Source organism: Typopeltis vanoorti, chromosome 1 (genome assembly GCF_054136105.1).
Source record: "Typopeltis vanoorti isolate ZY-2024b chromosome 1, IOZ_Tvanoo_1.0, whole genome shotgun sequence".
Taxonomy (NCBI): Eukaryota; Metazoa; Arthropoda; class Arachnida; order Uropygi; family Thelyphonidae; genus Typopeltis; species Typopeltis vanoorti.
This window is the reverse complement of record NC_143549.1, coordinates 31,799,413-31,826,389: the sequence shown is the minus strand read 5'-3', so window position 1 is coordinate 31,826,389 and position 26,977 is coordinate 31,799,413. Positions and strand designations below refer to the sequence as shown.

Genomic DNA, 26,977 nt, shown 5'->3' with positions numbered 1-26,977 from the left:
AATGATTCGATTCATAGGCTGTGCTGCTGTGTAGAAGGATGGGAATTTTTGGATGTGTGGAGTGAGTTTGAGGGAAGTTTGATTTGTATAAGAGGGACAGCCTACACCTGAATGTGTTTGTTATTAGGGGTCTAGAAAAACTAATAACAGGTATGAGACCTAACACAGAGAGTCAGAGAAAGTAAATTATAAAGGGAGGAATGATGAGTATGTGAGTGTAAGAGTGACAATATTATGTAACTGTGTTAATGATGGGAATGGGCTTTGTCATGGAAATGTTGATGCAGAGAGAACGATTTCAACTTTGTGTTTGTCCGGTTCACATCCATCAAATGTGTGCAAAGCTCTATATGTATAAGGCACTAGAGAAGATTAGAGATTTGTATGTTGTCCAACTGTGTCACACAGACTGCAGACAAGAGTATACAAAAGAACATGCAGTTGGATTATTATGTCTGTACATGAATGTTAGGAGTAAGAAACAAAGGGATAGAATTTGTTGCCTTAGTCAATATGGTGGGACCTCAGATTGTAGGCATTAGTGAAATGTTGCTATCAGAATCAGAGCTACTAACTGGTATCAAGTGTCAAGGATATAGTATTTTTAGGAAGGATAGAAGAGGAGGAGGGCTTGCTGCTAATGATATCAGATGACTTGAATCCAGTTAGAGTTGAGACCTATGATTGAACTACTACTACTACTACTAGTATTTCATGTGGCAGTGAGTTTGAAGCCATCTGATGTGAGGAGGAATCTAACAAGATCAATTACATAGTAGAGTGTTGTTACAGAGGTTGCTAGTGAGGAAGAAATGCATCACCAAATAGACAAGACGTATGCGAAAAGCGTAATCATAATAGGAGACTTTAATTAACCAAATATTGATTGAGTAGCAGTAGAATCTCATGAGAAGTATGCAAATGCATTTATTGAGCTGTTGCAGGACAACTTCCTCAAGAAGCATGTGACAGAAGGAACTCGAAGTCAAAGAGTGTTAGATTTGATTATAGTGTCAGAGGGCATTTCACTTAAAGATGTAACTATTCTGCCTCCGGTTGGTGGCAGTGATCATGTGGTACTCACTTTAGAAGTAGCTAAGTTTATGAATGTTCCATTCAGAAAAGGTTATATGCTAAAGTAAAAATCAGGAAATTATGACCAACTGAGGAGTATAATGAGTTCAGTGGAATGGGATCGGTTGATTGATGGAAAGAATATTGACAATGCATAGGAATCATTCAAAAGATACTTAAATGATGCAATATCAGAATGTGTCCCGAGAGTTTAAAGAATAAATGGGGTAGCAGTCAAATGGATATGTAATCTTAATAAGCAAGAAATTAATAAGAAAAGGATAATGTGAAAGGAATACTGTGTGCAGAAGGATGATGTCCGTTATGAAACTTATAAGCAGCAGGCTAGAATAGTCACAACTGTTGTACAGAAAACAAAGTCTGAGTATGAAAAGAAACTGGCTCTGTGTGAATCAGACAACCCACAAGAATTCAATGGATATGCTGCAAGTTAAAGAAAGAATTTGGAAGAATAACTCTTCTAAATGCAGATGTCATGAGTGTCACAGATGTAGAAGAGGTTGTTCAACTAATGAATGCACATTTTGTTTAAAAGCTATTAACTTTGTGTATATGACATTGAGCTCACTGCTACCTCTTGACTCGATAAAGAAATTCAGATATACGAGGATGAGGTATTAGAGCTGTTGCACAAACTGAATAAGAATTCAGCAATAGGGACTGATGGGATATCAGCACGTGTGCTAAAAGAGTGTTCAGCTGAACTGGCTATTCCGTTGACCAGGCTGTATAACATGACTCTCAGAACAGGTCAGATTCTGCAGGAATGGAAAGAATGTATGGTAATTCCATTGATAGAAGAGGAGAAGGATTGCTGCTAATGATATCAGATGACTTGAATCCAGTTAGTGTTGAGACCTATGATTGTAGTAGTAGTACTACTATACTAGTATTTCATGTGGCAGTGAGTTTGAAGCCATCTGATGTGAGGTGGAATCTAACAAGATCAATTACATAGTAGAGTGTTGTTACAGAGGTTGCTAGTGATGAAGAAATGCGAAAAGTGTAATCATAATAGGTGACTTTAATTAACCAAATATTGATTGATAGCAGTAGAATCTCACGAGAAGTATGCAAATGCATTTATTGAGCTGTTGCAGGACAACTTCCTCAAGAAGCATGTGACAGAAGGGACTCGAAGTCAAAGAGTGTTAGATTTGATTATAGTGTCAGAGGGCATTTCACTTAAAGATATAACTATTCTGCCTCTGTTTGGTGACAATGATCATGCGGTACTCACCTGAGAAGTGGCTAAGTTTATGAATGTTCCATTCAGAAAAGGTTATATGCTGAACTAAAAAAGAAGGAAATTATGACCAACTGAGGAGTATACTGAGCTCAGCGGAATGGGATCGGTTGATTGATGGGAAGAATATCGACAGTACATAGGAATTATTTAAAAAATAGTTAAATGATGCAATATCAGAATGTGTCCTGAGAGTTTAAAGAATAAATAGGATGGCAGTCAAATGGATGTGTAATCTTAATAAGTAAAAAGACTGATGTATTCAACTATCGACCAATTAGTATCTCAGGAGTGGTGATGAAAATTTTGAAAAAATTGGTTAAGGCTCGCATTCAGAAATGGGTTGACAGTGAATCTCTACCTTGCAATGAGCAATATGAGTTTACTAAGGGAAGGTCATCTTTTAGCAACTTGCTCACATTCTATAAGAATGTTACCATTGAACTAGACAAGGGAAATGGATACACCATGTTACTTTTGTATTTTGCTAAGGCTTTTGACAGAATACAGCATGGTAGACTGTTGCTTAAATTGGAGAATATAGGTTTGTATTATAGAATATTAGCATGGATAAGAGGATGGCTGACTGACAGATATCAAAAAGTGGTATGTGGGGTGGGTCTACAAGATTTAAGTTAACCAGTGGTATACCACAAGGATCAGTGCTTGTTCCACTGTTATTCAATTCAAATGATATTGGGTAGGATTTGACATGCGACATACACCTATTTGCTGATGATGCAAAGATAAGTAGGATAATCAGGAATGCTGCTGCTGATATGTAGTACATGTAGAATGATTTGAATAGGCTGGAATTGTGGGCATGGGAAAATGGATGTCATTTCAACGTCAGTAAATGTAAAGTCATGCACTTCGGCATGATTAGATATCCAATGTTGTGTTATATTGGTGGGGTTATGCTTGAAGAAACTGATGAGGCTTGGAATCTTATAATGTTAGTAGGAAGTTGAAGTTCAGGGGCCATATAACAAAGATTACAAATACAACTCAAAAGATAATTGCAATGCCGAAATGAACGTTCATATGTAAAGATAAGGATGTCATTTTGTTCCTTTACAAGGCATTAATAAGAGTTCATTTGGACTACTGTGTGCAAGTCTGGTCTCCTAGTTTCTGTTGTGATTCTCATATATTTGGAAAGAGTGAAAAGTAGAGTGTTAAAAATGATATCTGGATTATGGAATACTGATTATGAAGTCAGAATGAGAATTTGTAGACTGCAGACACTAGAAAACAGGAGTGATATGATTGAGACTTACAAACTTCTGAAATTGTCATACATGATATCAGTTTGTGGAATTTTTCAGTTTATTGAGGGTAACAAGATGGCATCCTTGGAAGCCGAGAATGAATGCCACTAAGAAGGGGGTGAGGGCTAGATTTTTCTCTCATAGTGTGGTGTGTGATTGCAATGGATTGCCATTGAATGTTATGAGTGCAAACATTGGGAATGAATTCAAGAATAAGTATGATAGCTGGTGAGTGTAGTGTGTGGCCTCCCTCGGGTGTCCCTGACTCCCTGGAGGTCTCTCAATAATTATAATTATAATATCAAGTCCAGATATTTCTGAATGATATGTATGGAGTTCTGTAGCATAAATTTACTCAGTCATAAGTTGAATTTACACCATTCTGCTTTCTTAAAATTTTAGACTGTGAAACTTTGTAAAGGGAATTATAAAAGATGAATGTAGTATACGACTGGAAGAATGATGGTATGTTGCTTTTTGATTCTGTCTCCCAGTCAGTATTCCAGTAAAAATTCCTCCCATCATTCTCTCAAATAGCTGTGTGTTGCTTGTCAAATCCTTCCCAATATCCTTAACATATAGATTGAATAACAGTGGACCAAACACTGATCCTTGTGGTACATCACTGGTTACCTTAAATCTTGCAGACTCACATCTGCCATATACCACTTTTTGATATCTTTCAGCCAGCCATCCTCTTATCCACACTAATATTCTATAATCCAAACCCATATTCTCCAATTTATGCAACAGTCTACCATGCTGTATTCTGTCAAAAGCCTAACCAAAATACAAAAGTGTCATGGTTTATCCATTTCCCTTGTCTAGTTCAATGTTAACATTCTTATAGAATGTGAGCAAGTTGCTAAAAGATGACCTTCCTTTAGCAAACCCATGTTGCTCATTGCAAAGTAGTGATTCACTGTCAACCCATTTCTGAATTCGAGCCATAACCACTTTTTCCAAAATCTTCACCACCACTCCTGAGATACTAATTGGATAGTTGAATACGTTGGTCTTTACACCTCCTTTATACAATGGAATTACTATACATTCTTTCCATTTATGCAGAATCTTCCCTCTTCTGAGACTCATATTAAACAGCCTAGGAATAGCCAGTTCAGCTGAACACTCTTTTAGCACATGTGCTGATATCCCATCAGTCCCCATTGCTGAATTTTTTTGTAAATTTGTTGTTTTTTAAATGTGAATTGCTGCATACCAAATAGTATTTATTGAATGTGTACATGATCATTTTTGGTTACTATATGTTGTAGTGTAGATCCTTTTAATATATTTTTTTTGTGTGTGTGTATATGTAATATGTATTTCAATATAATGAAATCATTTTGATTTAGTATTTGCAACACTCTAGGGAAGAGACTAGTTGAGTTTTGTGCAGAGAATTCTTTATTTTTTGCTATGCTTTAAACAATGCAAATGAAGATTGTGCACATGGATATCACCTGCTGGACAATACAAAAATCAAATTGACTATTATACTTGGATAAAGAAGTTGGAGAAGTGCAATTCAGTCTGTCAAGACCTTTTCAGGTGCAGACTGTGGAACAGACCATAAATTATTAGTGATTACAATACATGTAAATTACGGAAATTGAAAACAACACATGTCAATCAGATGTGATCTTGGAAACATACTGGCTGAATACAATAAGTATACAGATCGGATTCAACACACTCAATTTATGTGAAAAGGAACCAGATGAACTATGGGAAGAGATTAAAGATATAATTAAAACAGAAGCAAAGAAGAATATTCCAACAGTTTGTAAGAAGAAGTCTAAATGGCTGTCAGAAGATGCCATCAAAACTGCTCAGAAAAGAAAGAAAATAAAGGCCACAGGAAATTTGCAGGAAGTACAGCATTTGAATGCAGAGTTTCAACGACAAGCCAAAAAAGACAAGGAAAAAGGAAAAATACTTTAACTAGGAATGCCAACAAATAGAAGACCGAAACAAACAAACAAAAAAAAAAAGAGATTTTTCAAAAATATCAGGGAACTGACAGGGAAGTTCAATGTCAAGGTGAACAGTATGGAAAAATAATCACAAAAGATATAGGCATCAAAGAAAGATGGAAAGAATATACAGAAGCCCTTTACAGAAAGGACTCCAAAATTACTGAGAAATTTGAAGAACAGGTTATACACAGGAGCCAGTACTACTGGAGAGTGAAGTGAGGTAGGCACTACAATAACTATCCAGTAAGAAAGAACCACAGGGGATGGAATACCTATTGAGATGCTCAAAAGCCCTGGAAGCAGAGGCAGCTCTATGCCAATGAATTTGTATCACAACTACATGGCCTAGGGAATGGAAAAAATCAGTTTATATACCTTGATCGAAGAAAGGCAATGCAAGAGAGTGCAAAAATTGCAGATCTTTATAGCACTGATTTCTCGTGCAAGTCAGGTCTTACTTAAGATCATTCAGAAAAGACTGGAACTATTCATAAAGAGAGAAATGCCAGATGAACAGGCTGGATTTCGAAAAGGCAGAAGAGCAAGAGATCAGATCACCAATGTGAGATGGATAATAGAAAAGAGCACAGGAATATTAAAAAAAATGTGTACTTTACCTTTGTTTCTTTGACTATGGTAAGGCTTTTGACTCTGTATATCATGCGAAACTGTGAAATGTGTTAAGAACGATGGGAATACCAGAGCATTTTATTATCCTTCTGAGGAATCTTTATTATGAACAAGAAGCTATTGTCTGAGCAGATCTTGGAGAAACTGAGTATTTCACAATATGTAAAGCGATGCTACAAGGATGTGTTGTTTTATCTTCATACCTGTTTAACTTGTACAGCGAATACATTTTAAGAATGGTGGCTGGAGGAGTCTTCAGTTGGAATTAATATTGGTGGAAGAAATATTAATAATTTGAGGTATGGAAATGATACCACCTTGCTAGCAGAATGCAAAACAAGATTTGTTAGAAATTATTATGAAAGTTAAAGAAGAAAGTACTAAATATGGCCTTAAACTTAACCTCCAAAAGACAAAAGTTATGGCAACATGCCATAACCTTTACCAAAAGTTATTGCCTTAAACTTAACCTCCAAAAGACAAAAGTTATGGCAACATGTCAACTTAATGGTTTTGAAGTAGATGGGGAGAAAATGGAAGGGGTTAACAATTTTGTGCTCCTAGGACCCGAATTGATAAAGATGGCCATTGTACTGAAGAAGTTAGAAGAAGATTATTACTTGAAAGGAAAGCAATGACTAATTTAAGAAAGTTCTTCAAAGACGAAGATGTTAGCCTTGCAACAAAAATCAGAATTGTGAAAGCAGTGGTATTCCCAGTAGTACTGTATGTGAAAGTTGGACCCTGAAAAAGAGTGAAAGATAGAAGTTAGATGCATTTGAATTATGAGTTTGGAGATGCTTATTAAGAATACCATGGACTGCAAAGCAAACTAATGAATCACTGATAGATAGAATACAGCTAGATTGCTCCCTCGAAGTATGATCATCAAGCAACAATTGTCATACTCTGGACATATGTGGATGGAATTAAAGCAGCAACTGGAATGCACCTGGAAATTCTGAAAGATATGGGGAGCTACAGATCTGAATGGAGAGCATATGTTCATGGAATCATAAGGAGTTGAAAATGACTTGAAGCATAACAACAAAGTTCAAGAAAGTTTTTTTTTTTTTAATCTTTGTGTGTGTGTGTGTGTGTGTGTGTGTTTTGTGTGTGTGTGTGTGTGCGCGTGCGTGCGTGCATGCGTGCATGCATGCATACTTAAATACAGCAAGATATATTTAACTTAGAACTTTAAATAATACAACAGATAATTTATGTTTTAACATTTCTTTCTCCTAGGGGATTCTTGAAGCACTGGAATTTCTCTTAGAAAAGGATTTTAAACCAAAACGTTCTTTTTATCTTGCTTTTGGTAATGATGAAGAGGTAAGTAATGTACCTTAATAAAGGTTTAAAGCTTTTGTGGGTTAATACTATTATGGTTTCTGAATTCAAATTTTTTAAAAGAAAATTGGAAAGTGTGATAAGCACTTACTAAAAATATTGACAAGTTTTTTTTGTCAACAAACAGCGAATAGGAGGCAAAGCTTGAATGATCCCTTGGGAAACACAGAGGTTGTTTCATTGTCACTGCTAGCCTGGGATTAGTATATCTACTCTCCAATCAACAGGCTGCGGGTTTAAATCCCACTAAGGCATGGATATTTGTGAATGTCTCTAGGAGGGAGATGAATTTCATTGTTTTGAAATGGCTTATTAAACACTTTTGTAGCATCTAATAAATGTTTTAGAAAGGATAGTGAAGGGATGGAGCATGAAGATAGCATGCTGTATGAGTAGGCAACAGCAGTGGCTCGTGCATAGGCACTGTGGAACTGCAGCACCCCCAATTTTTATCAATATATAAATATATTTATTAATTTATTTATATTTGCTTGTAATATTTAATTTTATCATCAACAATCCTACACAATTCTCTTATTTTGTATTAAAAAAAAAAAAGCATATGCATGTCATAGTGAGATGCGAGCTATTAACGTAATGCGGCACTGTCCGTCGTGCAGTTCCACTGTTGTTTATATGCAGTTTGCGCCAGTTGTAGAGTGTTTCGTAGTGCTTATCGTGTTTACTCCGTCTCTTTAAATATTTGGACATTACAATTAAAGGCTTAATTGTAATGTCCAAAAATTGTAAATCCATTCCTTTAATTACAATTAAAGGAATGGATTTTATTTTTAAGTAATTTTGAATTATAATAAACTGTATAATTTTATCGATAATAAACAATATTTTTTCATGAAACAAAACAAGAAGAATATATTTTATTTTTAAGTAATTTTGAATTATACCATACTGCATAATTTTATTGGTAATAAACAATATTTTTTCATGTTTAATTTTTTTAAAAAAAATTTTACCATAATTTTGATATTTTATCCAAACACGTATACACTGTACTTACAGTGCATATGTATATTTCGAAAGTTGCAGCACCTCATGATTTCAAGCCACGAGCTGCAACTGGTAGGCAATACACATCAAAGGAGACATTATTTGTCAGATATCTTAGTGATGAGAACATCAAGAAATAGAAGTTTTCTGGCCTTTTCAAGCTCTGATGTAGATTTGATTGTAAATATTAAATGTTCTATTAGAATGGCAATGATTAATTAGTGGGAAGATACCATGGAAGCAACAAATTATAGGCCAATCGGCGTCTCAGGAATGGTTGTTAAGATTTCGAGGAAATTGGTGAAAGACAGAATTCAGGACTGGGTGGATAGGAATATGATACTCTGTAAGGAACAACATAATTTTGTGAAGGTAGGTCTTACCTTAGTAATTTGCTTAATTTTTATAATCAAGTGATAATGGAGTTGGATAAGAGGAATGGTCACTTTGCGATATTGCTAGGCTTTGCAGAATCATTTAACGAGATTCCACATAGCATTCTATTGCATAAATTAGAGCAAATGGGATGGATATGCATCTGGTTTTATTTATTTTGTATGATGATGCAACAGCCGTGAGACACCATCTCAATCCTCCCTAATTTTATCTGGGCTCAGGACTGGCATAGCTGATGAATCAGGCCTATGGCTGTGTCTTAAGTATTTCTGACTGTAATCCATGTGTGTTCACAGGGCCAATTTGCCTGTTCTGGGGGATGAAAAACTTGAGTTTTCCAGGTACAAAAACACCCCTATATTTGTATGAGACCAGCTAACTCATCTTTCATCAAAAGAGATCAGATCATTCCTCGTGTCATGGACAGGAATCGAATCCAAGTCTTTCCAACTAAAGGACTTCAAATATACCAACTGAGCTATGGAGGCTCTTTGCATCTGGTGATTTGAATTAGAAGGTGGCTGATGGACAGATATCAAAGAGTGGTTTATGGATGAGTTAAATCCAGGAGAAAGGAAGTGACCAGTGGTATACCACAGGGCTCAGTATTAGGTCCTCATAATCAGTGATATAGGAAATGATTTGACAGGAAATATTCAGTTATTTGCTGATGTTTTTGAACTTGGAATAGAAATGGTAAATGAAAATGATGTTGAGATTCTGTTGGAAGACACAGACTAGCAGTATGGACAAAGGTAAATTGCACTGAATGTTTAATGTAGCTAAGTGTAAGGTAATGCACTTTGGGAAGAGATCAGAAGTGTGTACTATATTGATGAAACTGAACTTCAGGAAACTAACGAGTCCAGAGACTTTGGTGCGATTGTGGACATGGAGTTGAAGTTTAGAGTTGCAAAGGTAGCCAAAATGGCACATCAGATTACATGGTTGTTGAAATGCACACTAACAAGCAGGAATAGAGAGGTTATTGTTCTTCTGTATAAGGCTTTATAATGCCACATCTCGACTACTGTGCAATCTAGACTCCCAAATTCTGTGGTAATGAAGTTGTGAAGAGGTGTAAAGGGTTGGTCTATATTTTTTGCTTATTATAAACTCTGATCTATATATTGTAAGCGTAGATTTTTTTTGCCTATATTTGTATTGTAATCTATATATTTGTCTCTTTATATTGATACTATATTGTGATATGTTGTCAGGTGTTGAGCCGTTGTAATATCATATTTATTCCTCTATCCTTGCTAACTTCTTACTCTATCTTGTGCCCCCTCAGTGACTTACTCTTTCGTACAAAATTTATCCACCTTTCACACTACTTGTCGTATACCTAAGAATATTGGAAAATTTATTTGTTTGACTGCACCACCAGTATTCCTTTCTTGGCATAAGACTCAATAATGTGGCAGGCAGATTTCCCTCTCTCTCTCTAGCATAAATTCCTTCAATTAAATTAACATAAACAGTCATAGTTCTCAAGCACTCAAATTATGCTTCTAATGCCTTATCTGTTTCCAACTCTCAGGTCCGTGTTTATTAAGGAACAGTGCATTGTAAGCAAAAGATCAGGCGACACTCTATTGACTAATAGAAAACACATTTATTGACATTAATACAAAAGTACATCAATTAAACGATACAGAGGTTATTCTCTCAACCGATCCGAAAAACTTTAGCATTAAAAACTTCACTTTTCAAATCTAAACAAATTTTACAGCATAAATACTCATTTACTCTTCTACTAATTGATTAAAATTCTAATCTATTCATAAAGAAGTTAACATGCTATATCAAGTTATTACACAAGAGTATTATTATTATTACAGGCAACTCCAAGGAGTCGATAGACTCATCGAGGGAGGCCCTAACACCGTGTCAAGAACAACTATTCAACATTCACACAGTATCTATCATACCTCGCCTTGAACTCATTCACAGTCATGGCACCCACAACAGACTCTGGCATCTTATTCCACTCATTCACCACTCTCCAAGTAAAAAACCTAGCTCTAACACCCTTGCTAACCACACTCTTGCTCAGTTTCCATGTATGGCCCCGAGTCCTCACACCACCAGTCCAATTCTCAGAAATATCTTCTGAATTAATCTTATAGAAACCCTTCAGTAATTTGAATGTCTCAATCATATCACCCCATTTCTGCCTATCAACCAATTTCTGCAACCCACAGATCTTCAACTTGTTCTCATAAGGTTCATTCCATAGACCTGCTATCATCTTAGTCACTCGTCTCTGGATCCTCTCCACCTCCTCCCCATCAAGAACAAACCCTGGTGCCCATATTTGGGCACTAGGGTTTGTTCTTGATAACCTGTTTGTCTCTGCTTGTTAAAGTATTTTTCAGCAACCAAGTGATTTGATGAGCTGATTTAGCCACTTTTGCAATGTGCCCCCTAAACTTCAACTCCCTATCCATCAACACTCCCAAACCCCTGGCCTTGTCAATCTCCTGGTGTACAGTTCCACCAATGTGATATACTGCTGCTAATCTTTTCACCCCAAAATGCATAACTTTACTTATTTAAGTTAAGGGATATTACATCCCATATTGTTTCATAGCCGAATAAGAAACTCAAAGAGTTTCATGCCGAATATAGTAAATATATAAAGTTTGGCGAGTCCAAGCGTAAGCAAATACCTGGATAGTGTTACAACTGACCCTTTAGGGAGTGCAACACTGAGGCAACTCATGGTGAGGGTGGAGCAAGCTTCGATCACTATTCTTGATATTTCCCCATAATGTGAAACCCAGCTCCTAGGAGCTGTATTACTGTTCTACAATATGAGTGAGAGAAGGTCACTACCCAGACCGGTTTCAACCTTTATTGAGTTCTCATCAGTGAGTAGGTAGACCTAGAAATACCAAGTTTGTAGCAAACAGAACTTACATAAATTCGGCGACATTGAAGCCTTTGGCTCTTCATATAATTCACCTTCTTGGCAATTCTCATAGTAGGGTTATGTAAGTTCTGTTTGCTACAAACTTGGTATTTCTAGGTCTACCTACTCACTGATGAGACCTCAATAAAGGTTGAAACCAGTCTGGGTAGTGACCTTCTCTCACTCATAATGTAGAACAGTAATACAGCTCGTAGGAGCTGAGTTTCACATTATGAGGAAATATCAAGAATAGTGATCGGAGCTTGCTCCACCCTCACCATGAGTTGCTTCAGTGTTGCACTCCCTAAAGGGTCAGTTGTAACACTGTCCAGGTATTTGCTTACGCTTGGACTCACCGAACTTTATATATTTACTATATTCGGCATGAAACTTTTTGAGTTTCTTATTCGGCTATGAAACAATATGGGATGTAATATCCCTTAACTTAAATAAGTTTATATGTTGACAAATTGAAGCCTTTGGCTCTTCATATAATTAAAAAGCATAACTTTACATTTTGCTACATTAAATTGACATCCATTCTCCTTAGCCTCCAAACTATCCAAATCATCCTGCAAAATTTTGACATCTTGTGCACGTACTATTGCTCTACCCAACTTTGCATCATCAGCAAACAAATGAACAGTTCCTCTCAGATCCTTTCTTATATCGTTAATGAACAAATTGAACAGTAGTGGTCCAAGAACAGAACCCTGCGGCACACCACTAGTCACAGGCCTTCTTTTGGACTCTACTCCTGAATAAATCACTGTCTGTTATCTCTCCATCCACCACCCTCCCATTCATCTCACCAACCCTATATCCATCCCCCATATGCTGCAGTTTACTGATTAGAATTCCATGTGGTATCCTGTCAAAGGCCTTAGCAAGGTCCAGTAGAATCACTGTAAATCCATTATCCTTATCCAGTTCAGCCGTCACTGTGTTATAAAACGTAAGCAAGTTACTGAGGCATGATCTACCCCTCACAAAACCATGCTGTCCCCCATGCAGTATCCCATTTTCATCTATCCAATCCTGTATTTTCCTCTTGACTATTTTTCCAAGACCTTGACAACGATTCCTGATATGCTGATTGGTCGGTAATTTGTAACAGCAGTCTTGGAACCCCCTTTATGCAGTGGAACTGTTTTCCCCTCTTTCCACCCCTTTGGGACTAACCCAGACCCGAGACTCAAATTAAATAAAATGGTCAAAGGCATTGATAATTCTTTAGCCGCTTCAGTTACGACACGAGCTGGTATACCATCCAATCCCACAGATGTATTGACATTGAGGTTTTGTATTAGATTATTCACCTCCACTTCATTCACCACAATTCCTGTATAAGTTATTGGTTCATTCATTCCTGCAATGTCACCACCTGGATGATATATTCTTGCAAAGTGCTCGCTCAGTAATTCTGCTATCAACTGATTCGGTTACCTCCCTACCATTGGCATTCTTTAAAATCATTCTGCCATATACATTTTTTCTTTTACTTGCAACATATCGAAAAAACTATTTGGGATTCTCTTTATCCTGCATAGCTAATGTTCTTTCATAATCTGCTTTTGCTTTTGCTATTCCACTCATTAGCAAACCAACTTTCTCATATGCGATGCTATTTCCTAGTATCTTTTCAGTCCATCTAAATTATTTCTCCTAAATTACATAAAAGAAATGCAGGGCATGTAAAAAGGAACAAACTCACATGTGATCCGTTATCTGTGTTGCACACTCATTAGGATCACCACTAGAGTTCCTAGACTTTGCCTTCCGTCTTAGGCTTCCTTCTGCAGTGACTTGCTTTACTGGCGTCTATCAGGATGGTCGTAGGCTTTGGATCCAAATTTTTGGCACTCGATAGCTCGGGCAAGAGGTTTCAGAATACGGAGCACATGTGATCCAGGTGGTGTTGCAAGTTTTCCAGCACTGAAGTTCGCTCTGCAGTCACTGGCTTCAGTGACCTCCCGCTGCAATGACATCTGATCTAAACTTCCTACGGTATATTCATCGGCGATCCTCTCTTCATTACCTGACCTCTGACATGACCGCACCGTATAGTCGTGTCCTCTAATTCTGACTGCCGATTTCTGCTGATATGTGATGTTTTTGTCAATGCCCCTTTATTTCACCTTCTCTGGGACCTTGCACAAAGAGTTGAGACCCCAAAGAATTTGGTGCAACTCCTTGATTTTATGTTAAAACCGACCATTTCTTTCTTCTCCTAGTGCACTTCAAAAATCCTATTTGTCGTTTAAACAAACATTTAAACAATAACATACGGTTTCTAGTGACACAGCATTTTCTTTTGTTGTTACTAACTTTACTCATTCCTTGTTTATTACATTTTGGGCAGGTTAAATTTTCATTAGGATTATATACTGTATTTTTCGATAGATAACGCATATGTTATCTATACTAAAAAATCTAAATTCGTTAAAAATGAACATGTGCGGTATACATTTGAAAGTATGAGAGGTAAATCAAATGTAATAACAAAACTAAGGTAGAAGTATTACTTAATATTTATTGAACATTACACTATTCAAATCCAAAAAATTCTTCATCAGACTCAATATTGAAAGAATCATTTGCGTTAAAAATTTTGTCTCGTATTTCTTCAGCTTCATAATCATTGTCACTGGACACCACTGTATTCCTTTGTACTTTAATGAAACCATTTTTAACACAGTTTTCATTTACAGCAGCCCAACTTTCTACAATCCAAGTAACTATATCTTTGTATGACGTTCTTTTCATCTGCCCTATTTTATTATATTAATGGATGCCATTCGTCATCCAATCTTCCCACTTAGCCTGCAAATTATCTTTGAATGGTTTATTTACTGCAAGATCAAGGGGTTGGATTTTTTTTTTTTGTTAAACACCTGGAATGATGGCCAATTTGGAATACTTACAATTGTTTTAACTTCTGCTGTCGTGTGTGCCCTACACAAATCCAACACTAACAAAGATTTTGGGTTGAAAAATGCTATTGTTCTCTTTTGCCACACATTCTCCAACCAAAATTTCATAACCTCAGAATTTATCTAACCTTTATCATTAGCAATAACAATAATATATTTGGAATCGCAACTTTTTGGAATAGTCTATCTTTTGAAAATCACCATTAGTGGTAATTTGGAACCATCGGCAGTTACGCAGAGAACCACAGTAAAGTTAGACCTTTCTTGCCCTGTTGTAGCAACTGATACCTCTTTTGCTCCCTTCTGATTCACAGTCCTAGAACTAGGCATGTCAAAACTTATGGGAACCTCGTAAGTTTTTCATATTCCCAAAGTGACAAGCATCAATCCCACACAAGTTTTCTTTCAGAAACAAACGAAATTTAGCTTCTTTTGCTTCCCAGTTTCATAACAAATTTTGTCCAACACTAGTGGAGGAGCACACACTTAAATTGTTTCTCTTCATAAATCCAAAAACCCAACATGGGTAGGCCTTGAAATCCTTTATATTATCTTTTTGCGCAATTCTTTTTGATTCCTGCAACACACGGACAGTAGATATTCTCATACCTTTAGCTCTTTCACTAACAACCCAATCAAACAGTTTTTTTTTTCCTATGCTTGGCCACAAGCACCTTCTAAACCTCATAGCATGTTTCCTCGTATGTAAACATTTCAGGACTGTTTCAGCCTTTCACCATTCACTAACACTACTTTCTCCAATACTGAACAATCTACCAGCTTCACGATTCCCTTTTTCCTTTGTCACTTTTTACTTCTACCACTTCAAGCTTGAACTGCACTGTGTAGGATTTTCTCCGAGAAGTATTTCTGTCTTCCGGTAATTCAGATCTAATAACAAAATATAGACAAATAATGATTTACTTTATGAAATATTTTAAAACAGGATGTATTGAATAATGTAACTTCATATAATACAAAAAATGTACACCTGATGCAGCCCAGACAAGTTATCTTTCGGGCCCAATGGTCACACAAAAAGTCATAGTAATGTCACAGTTCTCCCCAATAATGTGAAAATTGTAAAATTTGGAATTAAAGAAATCGACCACTGCTACTAGCAACGCACGTGCTTTTAAAGAATTCCTCTGTCCTCTGTCTCTACTTCCTAACTCTACCCCTAATTGGAGCATGCGCGTTATCTATACATCAAAATGAGTGATGAAAATGTTGGGGGATGTGTGTTATCTATCGAAAAATACAGTACGTTCTTTATTACAAGGTTATTTTTACATTACAAACTTTTGAGATGTGACCTCTGTAAAAGTCGATGTAAAGCACTTGTAAAATTCCAAGCTATATCGAATTTTACAGAGGTTCTAGAGATAAGTGACAAAGATTGTGGCAAGTCTGTGAAATGCTGTTCCCTGTGAGAATAGATCGACAGGCTGTAGGCTTCAAAAATGAGCTGATAGATGAAAAAGAGGAGACATGATAGAAGCATTTAAGTTATTAAATGGGTTTTATAGGATTGACACTGAAGACTACTTTTCAGTGCATGAGAGAGAGAGAGAGTGCAAAGCGTCACCAGTGGAAGTGTTAGTAAGGGTATTAGGACTAGGTTTTTTGCTTGGAGGATGGTGAATGGGTTGCCAGAAGTGGTCGTGGATGCTTCATCAGTGAATTAAGAAGTATGATAGGAATTGTGTGAATGATGGCTGATGTGTGAGTAAATTTTATCTCCCATGATGCGTCTTCTAATTCCATAGAGATTCCTGTATAATAATAATAACGTATAGCACGTTGCCTTTTGGATGTGTATATTGTTATGCATTATGGGAAGGATCACTACCTAGATCAGTGTTGACCCCTATTCAGTTCTCATCAGTGAGAGCTAGATCTAAAAAGATATTGAGGTTAAATCAATGCAGAAGTCATATTTTCCATATATAAATATTAAAATGATATCTATTATTATTATTTGGCACCTACTCCACAACTCTGACTCCACCCGTCATCCAATCTATATCACTATATTATTGAAGCACTCTATATCAGAAATAGTCATAGAAAGTTTTTAGAAATATATGACCTCAAAGTCAAAACTGGTTTGAGTAGTAACCTATCCATACAGTATACTCATCCCAAAAAAGTATGCTATGCACTATGGGATGCTAAGGTATTCAATATGAAGCGAACATCCTCCCTATACAAGTAACCTAGTTGTGAAGTCGTGAACAAACTTTATTTGCCTATGCTTGGATAAAGAATTAACAAAAATATAATTTGTCTATTATAATTTTTTTTGTAGCTAAAGTGTAGACCCATGGAAGTATTATATTGATCCTCTTTTATTTCATGGAATATACAAGTACCATGCCGATGCCACATTAAACACAGATATAAACATGGCAGCACACAGTATCCCTAACAATGGACATGGTAAGATCCTTAATTTCTACAATAAGTGAAGTCTAGTGTTGCAGAATATTCCATAACATTTTTATCAAAGAAGCATGAACTAAGAACACTAAGTGACTTGGATGTGTAGTGTAGTCATTATGAATGTTTCTATGCCTGATTCTAATTTGGCTCATTCTTCTATTTAATGGATATCCAAATTCCACTAGTTTTAAAGCTCACCTTTAATGAGGTTATCATATTTTGCATTTTAACCCCCTTCCAACACTTTGTTTTAGGTTTTATTTTAAGTTATATCAGAGAGATTTTTGAACGAAATTAATTTATCTGAGCAGCTACAGTTTTCTTTTATTAGCTGGACATGATCTACCTGCAGTAAATTCATATGATAATATCTGTTTGAGCTTATGTTAAGAAAGCATATCCATGAAAGTCATTTAAAAAATGTAATTATCATATAAAAAGTTTGGACTGTTTTCTTATGTTTACATTTTTTAGGGAGGAGGATTTAATGGTGCTCGGCACATTAGTCGAACATTGTCATTTCGAAATGTAACATTGGAATATCTTCTAGATGAAGGCAGTTTTGTGTTAAATAATTCAATACCTGGTGTTCATGTACCAGTAGCAATGTGAGTAAAAAAAATTGTATGAAGAGTAGAATATGTATTTCAGTCCTATTATTTTCATATAAATGTTTTATACAATTTTACTAATACTTTTTTTTAATTTGTGATTATCTTAACTTCTCATTAACTTCTCATTAAGCATTAAGATCTTAGCTTTTAGTAGCATTGTATAAACAAGAAAGCAATTGTTATGTGTATGGATACTAGCTTTTTAATCCACTGATCATTTTTAGGCCATGAACTGATTACAAATGTACAAACAGTTTATGATGAAATTTTATTTGATTGAATTATAACTAGGGAAATTAAGATTATAAGGTATTGGTGTCAAAATCTAACAATCTGTTTGCAGTGGCTTCAGAGAGAAACCACCTTTGTCTCTTTCAGAGTAACTGACTAGGCCTTTCTGGAGAAGGGCATTACCTAAACACTAAAATAGTTGTAGTCTATCATTATAAAATCTTAGAGATTACTATATGTGTAATAAATAATTTTAATAAAAAACATAGTTACTAATGTTTTGACCTTTATATCAGTATTGAAACTCAAATTTAATTAAAATTATTACTCATCCACAATACAGATGTGTACAACAAAGTCTTTTTATAATGACTTTATTAATTTTATTTTTATTTTTTTATGTGAATTCCACCTATGAAAAGTTTGTAAACCTATTTTGCATATATACTGTGGATTTTGGGCTACGAATTTGATGATTAGAAACTCTGCTTGTAAAGATCAAGCTTAGAACTTTTTCAAGTCACTTTGGTCCTCTAATAAGTAAGTTAGTGTGCATGTAATTCACTGAGTAGATTTGCTAGAATAATAAATAACCAGATTTAACTCATATATATATATATATATTTATTTATTTTATTTATTATTTTTTTAATTTTTTTAATTATACTAGATGTATTTCCTCAACATGTTTTACTGTCTATATGGCAACATCTTCAGGAGATTGCTTAACATAAATAAAAACGATAAAAAATAAATGTTTCCAACAACCACTGATATCTCTAAATTGAAAAGACTGGAATGATAGTTTAATCATGAGTATCATTAAGCATGTTATGTGCAGTCTCTGCATTGTTCTGTAAACTCTGTATGTGATTGCTGGCATATGAGAATTCTTGAATGTTACACATATTAATTAATGACGTCCAAATGTCATGAAGGATCATTCTGTAGTTTCTATTTATTATTATTATGATTATTATTCAGGCCTCCATGGAGTCAAAAGACTTATCGTGGGAGATCTTTCTTAGGAAACACAAAGATTCATCGTTGGAGATCTTTCTTAGGAAACACAAAAACTATCATACCACTCCTTGAACTCATTGACTGTTCTTGCTCTCACCACTCTATCAGGCAGTGCATTCCATGGTTCAGCCACCCTCCATGCAAAGAAACCACTCCTCACCCTCTTGCTCCCAGCTTCCTTTTGCAACTTCCAGGGTTAGTCCCTTGTCATCGCTCCTTCCCCTCTGTTCCACCAAGCGAAAGAACTCCCCAGTGTCAACCCTGTAACTACCTCTCAACAGTTTAAAAGTCTCAATCATATCACCTCTCCTTCTTCTATCTACTAAACTCTGCAGTCCACATTCCCTCAGTCAATCCTCATAACTAACATTGTACATTTCTGAAACCATCTTTGTTATCTGCCTCTGTACCCTTTTCACAGTTAATTCATCCCCTTCAATTCCTGGAGACCAAATTTGAGAACAGTAGTCTAAGTTTGGTCTGATCAGGATAATACAATGGAATGATAACTCTTTTATTTCTGCAGGTCAGTGTCCTTCTCAGTATTGCAGCAATCCTCTGGGTTACCTTCACCACCTATGCAATATGTTCCCTGAATTTCAGTTTTCTATCAGTCATCACCCCCAGATCTCTTGTCTTCCCTACTTCCTCCAGTACAGCTTCTCCCATCGAGTATGCAGCCTCCCATTGATGTATCCCAAATTTCAAGACTTTATATTTTGCTGTATTAAAATAATACCCCTCCCGCCATTCATTCGGCCATCTGTCTAGTTTATTCAGGGCTGCCGTATCTGCGCCATTACTACACATCATCTGCTAACAACTGAATATCCTCTGCAATTCATTGACAATGTCATTGATATAAAGGTTAAACAATACAGGTCCCAGTACTGAGCCCTGTAGGACCCACTTGTAACCTTCTGCCTCCTTGATACTACCTCACCATACACAACTTTCTGATACCTATCAGACAGTCAATCCTGAATCCAGTTGACTAACCCAACATCTAAACCCATGTGCTGCAACTTAAATATCAGCTTATCATGTGGCATTCTGTCAAATGCCTTTGCAAAATCCAAAAAAAAGGCAGCGCAATGATGGTCTGAAAAGTTCTCAACCTAACAGTAAAAAAATGAATTTATAATTTCAAAATTATTTTTATTTTTCAACATAATCTCCATAAGACTAATACATTTATCTCAGCGATGCTTCAGTGCTATTATCCTGTCTCCATAGTGGTTCTCAGTATGATCTGCAAAATATCCCTCTACAGCTGTAATCACCTCTTGATTCAAAGAAAAATGCTGACCAGCGAGGAAGAGTTTTAGTTTTGGGAAGAGATAGAAGTCAGAGGGAGCCAAATCTGAGGAATAGGGTGGATGTTCTAACAATTCATAGTGCAGATCCCTTAATTTTCCCATTGCTAAAACACTTTTATCAGTCATTGTCCTGATAAAAGATGATTTTTTTCCTTCTGTGAACCAGTTCTTTTCTCACGAATTTTTTTGTCTAGTCTGGTTAAAAGATCGGAATAATATTTCCCCCAGTTATTGTTTTACCCTTTTCAAGATAATTAATAAACAAAATGCTTTTAGCATCCCAAAACACCGATGCCGTGACCTTTCCTGCTGATGGAACCGACTTTGTCTTCTTTGGTGCTGAACAACCTGCTTCTGTCCACTGTTTTGACTGTTGTGTGGATTCTGGTGCGAAATGGTGAATCCAAGTCTCATCCATAGTAAAAAATCGATGCACAAAATCAGTTTTATTTTTGTTAAAACGTTCCGAGCACTGTTCAAAGATTTTCATGCGAGTGCATTTTTGATCTGCTGTGAACAAGCGTGGCACCCATCTTGTGCAAAGCTTTTCATATACAATTCTTTATGCAAAAGATATTCTACACATTCTTTTGAAACGCCTATAGTCTCAGCAATTTCACGCGCATTGACTCACTGGTCATCCACTTGATCAATGATTTCTGGTGTTGTTACACTTTTTGGACGTCCTTCACATGGATCACTTCAAGGCTGGTATGGCTATGTTTAAACTCGGCAGCCCATTTCTTAATTGTCGAAAACAAAGAAGAGTGCTCATAAACTTTTATTAACTTCGAATGAACTTCAATTTTATCCATCTTGCCAAAAAAAATCTTGCTAATAGTGTTGCTATCTGTGGTCGAGGCCGAGAACTTTTCAGACCACCCTCGTATATATGCTTTTCCCTCATCAACTGCTTCTGTCACTTTATTGTAAAAGGCAGTCATGTTCCTAAAGCAAGCACACCCCGTAACAAATCCATGTTGACTCTCACAGGTAACATTACTTGCATCTGCCTAACTGTATATGGTTCCTCACTAATTTCTCCAAGATCTTAACAACTATTGATGAAACACAAACTGGTCTGTAGTTAGATACATCCAGTGTGCTACTGCTCTTATGCAATGCACAATCTTATCTTCCTTCCATTCCTTGGGTACCTTTCCTGTAGCTTTTCAATGAAAAGCGAGGTCAATGGAGCTGTCAGTTCTTTAGCACATTCTCTCAAAACCCATGATGAAATACCATCCAATCCCACAGCTCTTTACTGACATCTGGAAATTCAGTATTTGGAACACACATCTCTTGCATCTCTAAACCTCAAACCTGCCCTATCCCTATAGTATTAAAACTTACTTCTCCAGGATGAAATACTCCAATAAAGTGTTTATTGAACAATTCCACTATGTCCTCTGCATCAGTCACTCTATTCCCATTTTTATCCAACAATGTCATTCTTCCACAATCATTTCTCCTCTTGCTGGCCACATAGCTAAAAAATTCCATAGAATTTTTTAGCTATGTGGCCAGCAATCTGATATTCCATTTTCACCTTCCTTACCATATTAGTCACTCTCCTGGCCTGAGTCTTATATTCTTCATGCATCTGCTCTCCACCCTTTTCCTTATATCTCTTCCATGACCTCTTTTTCACCTGCAGTTCCTGTTTGATATTGTTTGTCATCCACTTTACACCAAATTGTGTTCTCTTCTTCACTCGTGGAATACAGCTTACTATTGCTGCTAACAAGTATTCCTTCGCAGTTTCCCAAGTACTAATGATATCCCGGCCTTCCAATTCTACCCTCTGGAACTGCCCCAAATTGATATCTAAGACTATTATAATCACCTGGCTTATAATTCCACATATGTTCCCTTTTCTTTGATACTCCTGCATGTCTATTCATCTTCCAAGTCAAAACCACATGGTCACTCTCCAATGGGAGGGGGGGGAGGATGTCATCTCAGTTATTATCAACTCTTCTGATGCTATGACCAAATCCAAGCCACTTTTCCTCTATTACATGTTACCTAAGACATCTGTCCCTCAAGAATTCCAGAAATTCTATTCCCTTATTACTACATGTATTTTCCTCTTCCCAAATTATACTGCTGTAGTTAAAATCTCCCATAACAATCATTCTTCTTGCACTTGCTTGCCAAGCTCATCTGCCTAAACATATCCTGCTCCCCACCCTCTGTGCTCCTTTGCTTGTATGATCCCACTAAATATCCTGTCTTGCCCACCTCTACCTCACACCATATACTTTCAAAACCATTAGTGTCACTGCCTTCCAAAGCCTCCACTCTTAGAGGGCATAAGTCATCACTTATCATAAGCAGTACTCCACCACCATGTTTTCCCTTCCTATCCTGCCAAAAAATGCTGTTCACTGCTATTTCTATTCCTGTTATTATATCATCTTCCTTCAGCATCTCAGAGATCACAATAATCTTTGCCATGCTGATGCTATCAGCCCATCAATTCATCTCCTTTATTCTGGATACTCCTGGAATATTTTATAAGCCACCCAATTATAAAGCATAAAAATGTCGCTGTTTCTATACTTATCATATCCTGTACAGACTCCACTGGGTGTTACCTGATGTTGTCCTCCTTCCTACAAGAGGCCACCCTGCTACCATCCACCCTGGGAATTCTAGTTTCCCTGCATTGACACACCGACGTTCAGAAAACAGCAATCTCTCCAGATGCCTACATCCTTCCTTATTCATATTCAAGTGGTCTCTCGCATGCTCTTCTGCCCAGCTTGTCATTATCATACCTGAGTGATACACACACACACACTATCTTTTCTCTCTGCTTTTCGTTTGATACAACCTCAAGCATGAATCTCAGATCTCTAGCCACCCGATTTACACTGCCTCTCAAGTCATTTGTGCCCACTATCACAATCATCTCATTTCATTCAAATAGTGCCAAGGAACTACTACAGTTAATTGCTAAATACTAAAGTTAGAAATTAGCTTACAGTACTGCGTATGTTATACGCTCTACTGTAAGCTAATTTACTTACACGTTACTATAAGTATAAACTATATTTAACTATAAATACAAAAACTTATCTTCTTCTTCTCTTCCGCCATAGATGCGTTCGACTCTGACCTTGCCTTCTGGTAACGCAAAAATAACTCAATATAAACAACAACTAAACTAAAAAAGCGGCACCACTTGTATTACTGAAAAAAAAAAGTAGCACAATTCGCGACAGAAGTCGCACTATACACTGTTTAAAAACACTTTTTTTTTTTCAAGATGTTTTTTTTTTTTTTTTTTTTAGTGTGCCTTTTGAGAAAATAACCTCAAAGGATTCCTTGAACAACCTGTCAAAGTAATTTCTAAGTAGGGTATGGAGGATGCTGGCCAATTTACTGTGTTCTGTTTTTTGAGGGAGAAGTTTTGAAATTCACAACAAAGAATATATAGGCAATGTCGAAAACAAAAGGAAAGAAAAAAGCAGACTTGTAGCACACATCCTCAAAGAGCATCACATGGTAAATTAACAAGCATCCTCCATTACTTATTTAGAAGAGAATTACTTTGATAGGTTGTTCAATAAGTCTTCCAGTGTCATTTACTCAAAAGGCATACTAGATAGAAACCAAGGAATGATTTTAGGAATTCAAGATCTCTCCTATGCCAAAAATTACATACAGAGTTTACACCAACAATGTACAGACTGCATGTAATTTGTCTAGTGATACTTATGATTAAACTATTACTGCAGTCTTTTCAATTTATAGATTATTAGTGTCATTGAAAAACAGGTCTTTTTTGTGAGTTTTTTTTTATTTATATTAAGCAACTTCCTGAAGATGGCAATAACTATATAGAGAGCAAAACATGTTGAGGAAATACATCTAGTATAAATAAATAAGAACATATGAGTTAAAATGGTTATTAATTATTCAATCAAGTTAGTGGTCTTAAACTGGACAGCAAAATTAATTTTGTCTGCAGATATTCACAAAGATTCCTGTTGCAGTGGGATCTGCACTCACAGACTATTGATTGGAGAGAATTTAAGTTCGTAAACTATGATTGGAGATGGAAGCTGAACTGCTGATGGTCAGATTCTGGCCACCACACATGTGATTGCTCAAACCAGTTTTAACTTATGAATCTGGAAAGAGGATTAGACATAAATCATTTGAAGACTGGGGGGGGGGCACAAATATAAAAGTTGGGTGAAAATCATTGGAATGAAAGAAATGGCAACATTGATAGAATCATATTAAAAATTAAGATATTAGAAAAGAGCTATTGTGAACAAAGCTAATCTAGTTGTAAGAAGAAAGATTAACAAAATGGATATTAGATGTCAAGATGACAAGAAAAAAAAGATTGTCTAGGTAAATTGGAACTTAATAAACAGTAGATTAATTTAGAAGAAAATTATTAAAGAAGGTGATTATTAAAGTAGAGCCCTTAGTTCATTTAGTATTGATGAAGATTTTGTTTAGAATGATGTGGGTTTTCTTGTTTAGGACATAAAGTTTATCAGGACCTTTCAAGTGAGGGTGCATTAGTCATTCTCATGTTGAGGTGGCAGGATTTTTTGTCCCAGAAACTCGTGTTTTTCATCCTGCAAACCAGTTAACACAGTTTATAGCAGACAGTGCTATAAACTATGTTATTTTGTCTGATAAGTTTAAATGCCCTTTATTAGTAATCAGGTTTCTAACATGCAAGTCACTTGGCTGTGATTGGTCATTCAGTCTAACATGTGAGCAAAGCTCATCATCATAGTTTGAAAATATAAAAAACAGCATTTTTTGTATTTTCAAAATTTTCATCTACACAGAGCCTTACGTTTCATGTTGCTGATTGTCATTAGTACTTTACTTTGTTATAGTTCATCATGGAATAGTTTTAGCATGGCTCTAAGTGACTGGGTTACGTGTAACACTTCCTTTGTGACCTCAGCAGGCTGTGTTATGTATGGTTGAATGTGGAAGAAGCATGATTCTTGAGGATGATTGGGATTTATCATTTCCTTGAACATACTCTCAAAGAATGTATATAAGAGGCTTTGATAATCACATGGTTACTTAGTGACAGAAAACTTGTAATGAGTTTTCTGTCAGCACTTTTCTTCCTAATTGGTGTATTATGTGTTCTCTGGATTTAGTGAGGATATTGGCCAAGAAGGTGCTGTGAATGTGGTCAAGTTCAGTGGTGAGAGTGGTTTAGTTTTCTCTTGATGTAAGGTTTTCACAATCTTATGCTTTTGGGAGGAGTGGAGGTGTGACTTCTGGTGAAGGTATCCACCTGTTAATTGGGTTGGCATGTAATTAAGGTATCTTGGAAGGGAAGACTTTATAAGGTGAATTGAGCTATGTGGCCAGTCTTCCCTTCTATTGGTTATCTGGATATTATTGCCAAATGGAGAACTCATCATCTGTATAGCATTGCCAGGCAATAGGTCTGTGTAGGACAGAGTTTAGGGCTTTCCTCTTCAAAGGTAGGTAATTGCTAGATGAATGGAGGTGGCATTGCTTATACAATTTTCTTGCCAAACAAGATAAGTCCAAGTTTACAGTGAATTGATACAAGGTTGTGAGATATTGAAATTCAGTTTGGATGAAGGACTAAGTGGAACATTGGTGAATAGAGAGGAGATCTCAAAGTGACCATTATGTTAGTATGTGGTGAGGTTTTCTATAATGAACTTAAAATGGACAAGTTCATGTGAAGAGGTATTACCAGCATACCGAAAGAGCACTTGGGCTAAGTATTTGGCTAATTTGTATGTGTTTGAATTAGGTGCAATCCACAGTTGAACATAATGACACATTTTGTGTGTGGATTTTTGGTAGACTATATATTGGAAAGTGATGGGAAAGATCTGGAATTGTATGGCTTTATTAGTTGATTGGTAATTTCCACAGGCCAGGAAGTGACTTTTAAAGGAGCATTCAAAAGTAGGTGGAACAATCTTTAATTAGTTAATGTGTGTAATCATGTTGTAGAACTGCAGTGGCATTTTCCTTATTTGCTTTTATAATTACTATTCTCTTGTTACTCTTCCTTTCTAGTAATACCTCACATTCCTTGCAAGAGAACTTACTTTTCAAGTTTTGCTTGTGTTAGGACAATTGGATACACTGTCTGATAGTGCTTTGCAATATGGGAAGGAAGACTGAATATATTCCTTATTCAATTTGAATTATAATTTCCTTTGTCAGTATTTCTTTCTAACTGCAAGTGTATGGTATTGCCATAATTGAGTGCACTAGTGACTTCTGGCTTGAGTGGGAAAAAATAATTTTGCTTCCCTCCTTCCTCTTTTTTCAGCTGCCATGCATAGTGGAAATTGCCTGACGATTTTTTATTCTAATACATCTTAATGAATTAAATGTTTGTGGCCTAATTAGCATTCTTCTTCTTCTTCTTCTTCTTCTTCTGCAGCTTCTTCCACTTAAGTGGGGTCACTGTTTGTAATGAGTCTCCTCCACACCTTCCTGTCTTGGGCTGTCACCACATCCAAGTTCTTCA

At 36.2% G+C, this 26,977-nt stretch overlaps 1 protein-coding gene across 3 annotated transcripts in view; it reads left to right on the top strand.

The window, feature by feature from the left end:
* The window catches only part of LOC150109868 (N-fatty-acyl-amino acid synthase/hydrolase PM20D1-like), a 230,874-nt gene that overhangs the window by 38,941 nt on the left and 164,956 nt on the right, over positions 1-26,977 (top strand). For all 3 annotated transcript variants that reach the window (XM_090397063.1, XM_090397055.1, XM_090397070.1), the window contains exons 3-4: positions 7,470-7,556; positions 17,748-17,881. In XM_090397063.1, the coding sequence (XP_090253189.1) occupies positions 7,470-7,556; positions 17,748-17,881 (221 nt within the window). The remainder of the gene's footprint in view (positions 1-7,469; positions 7,557-17,747; positions 17,882-26,977) is intronic.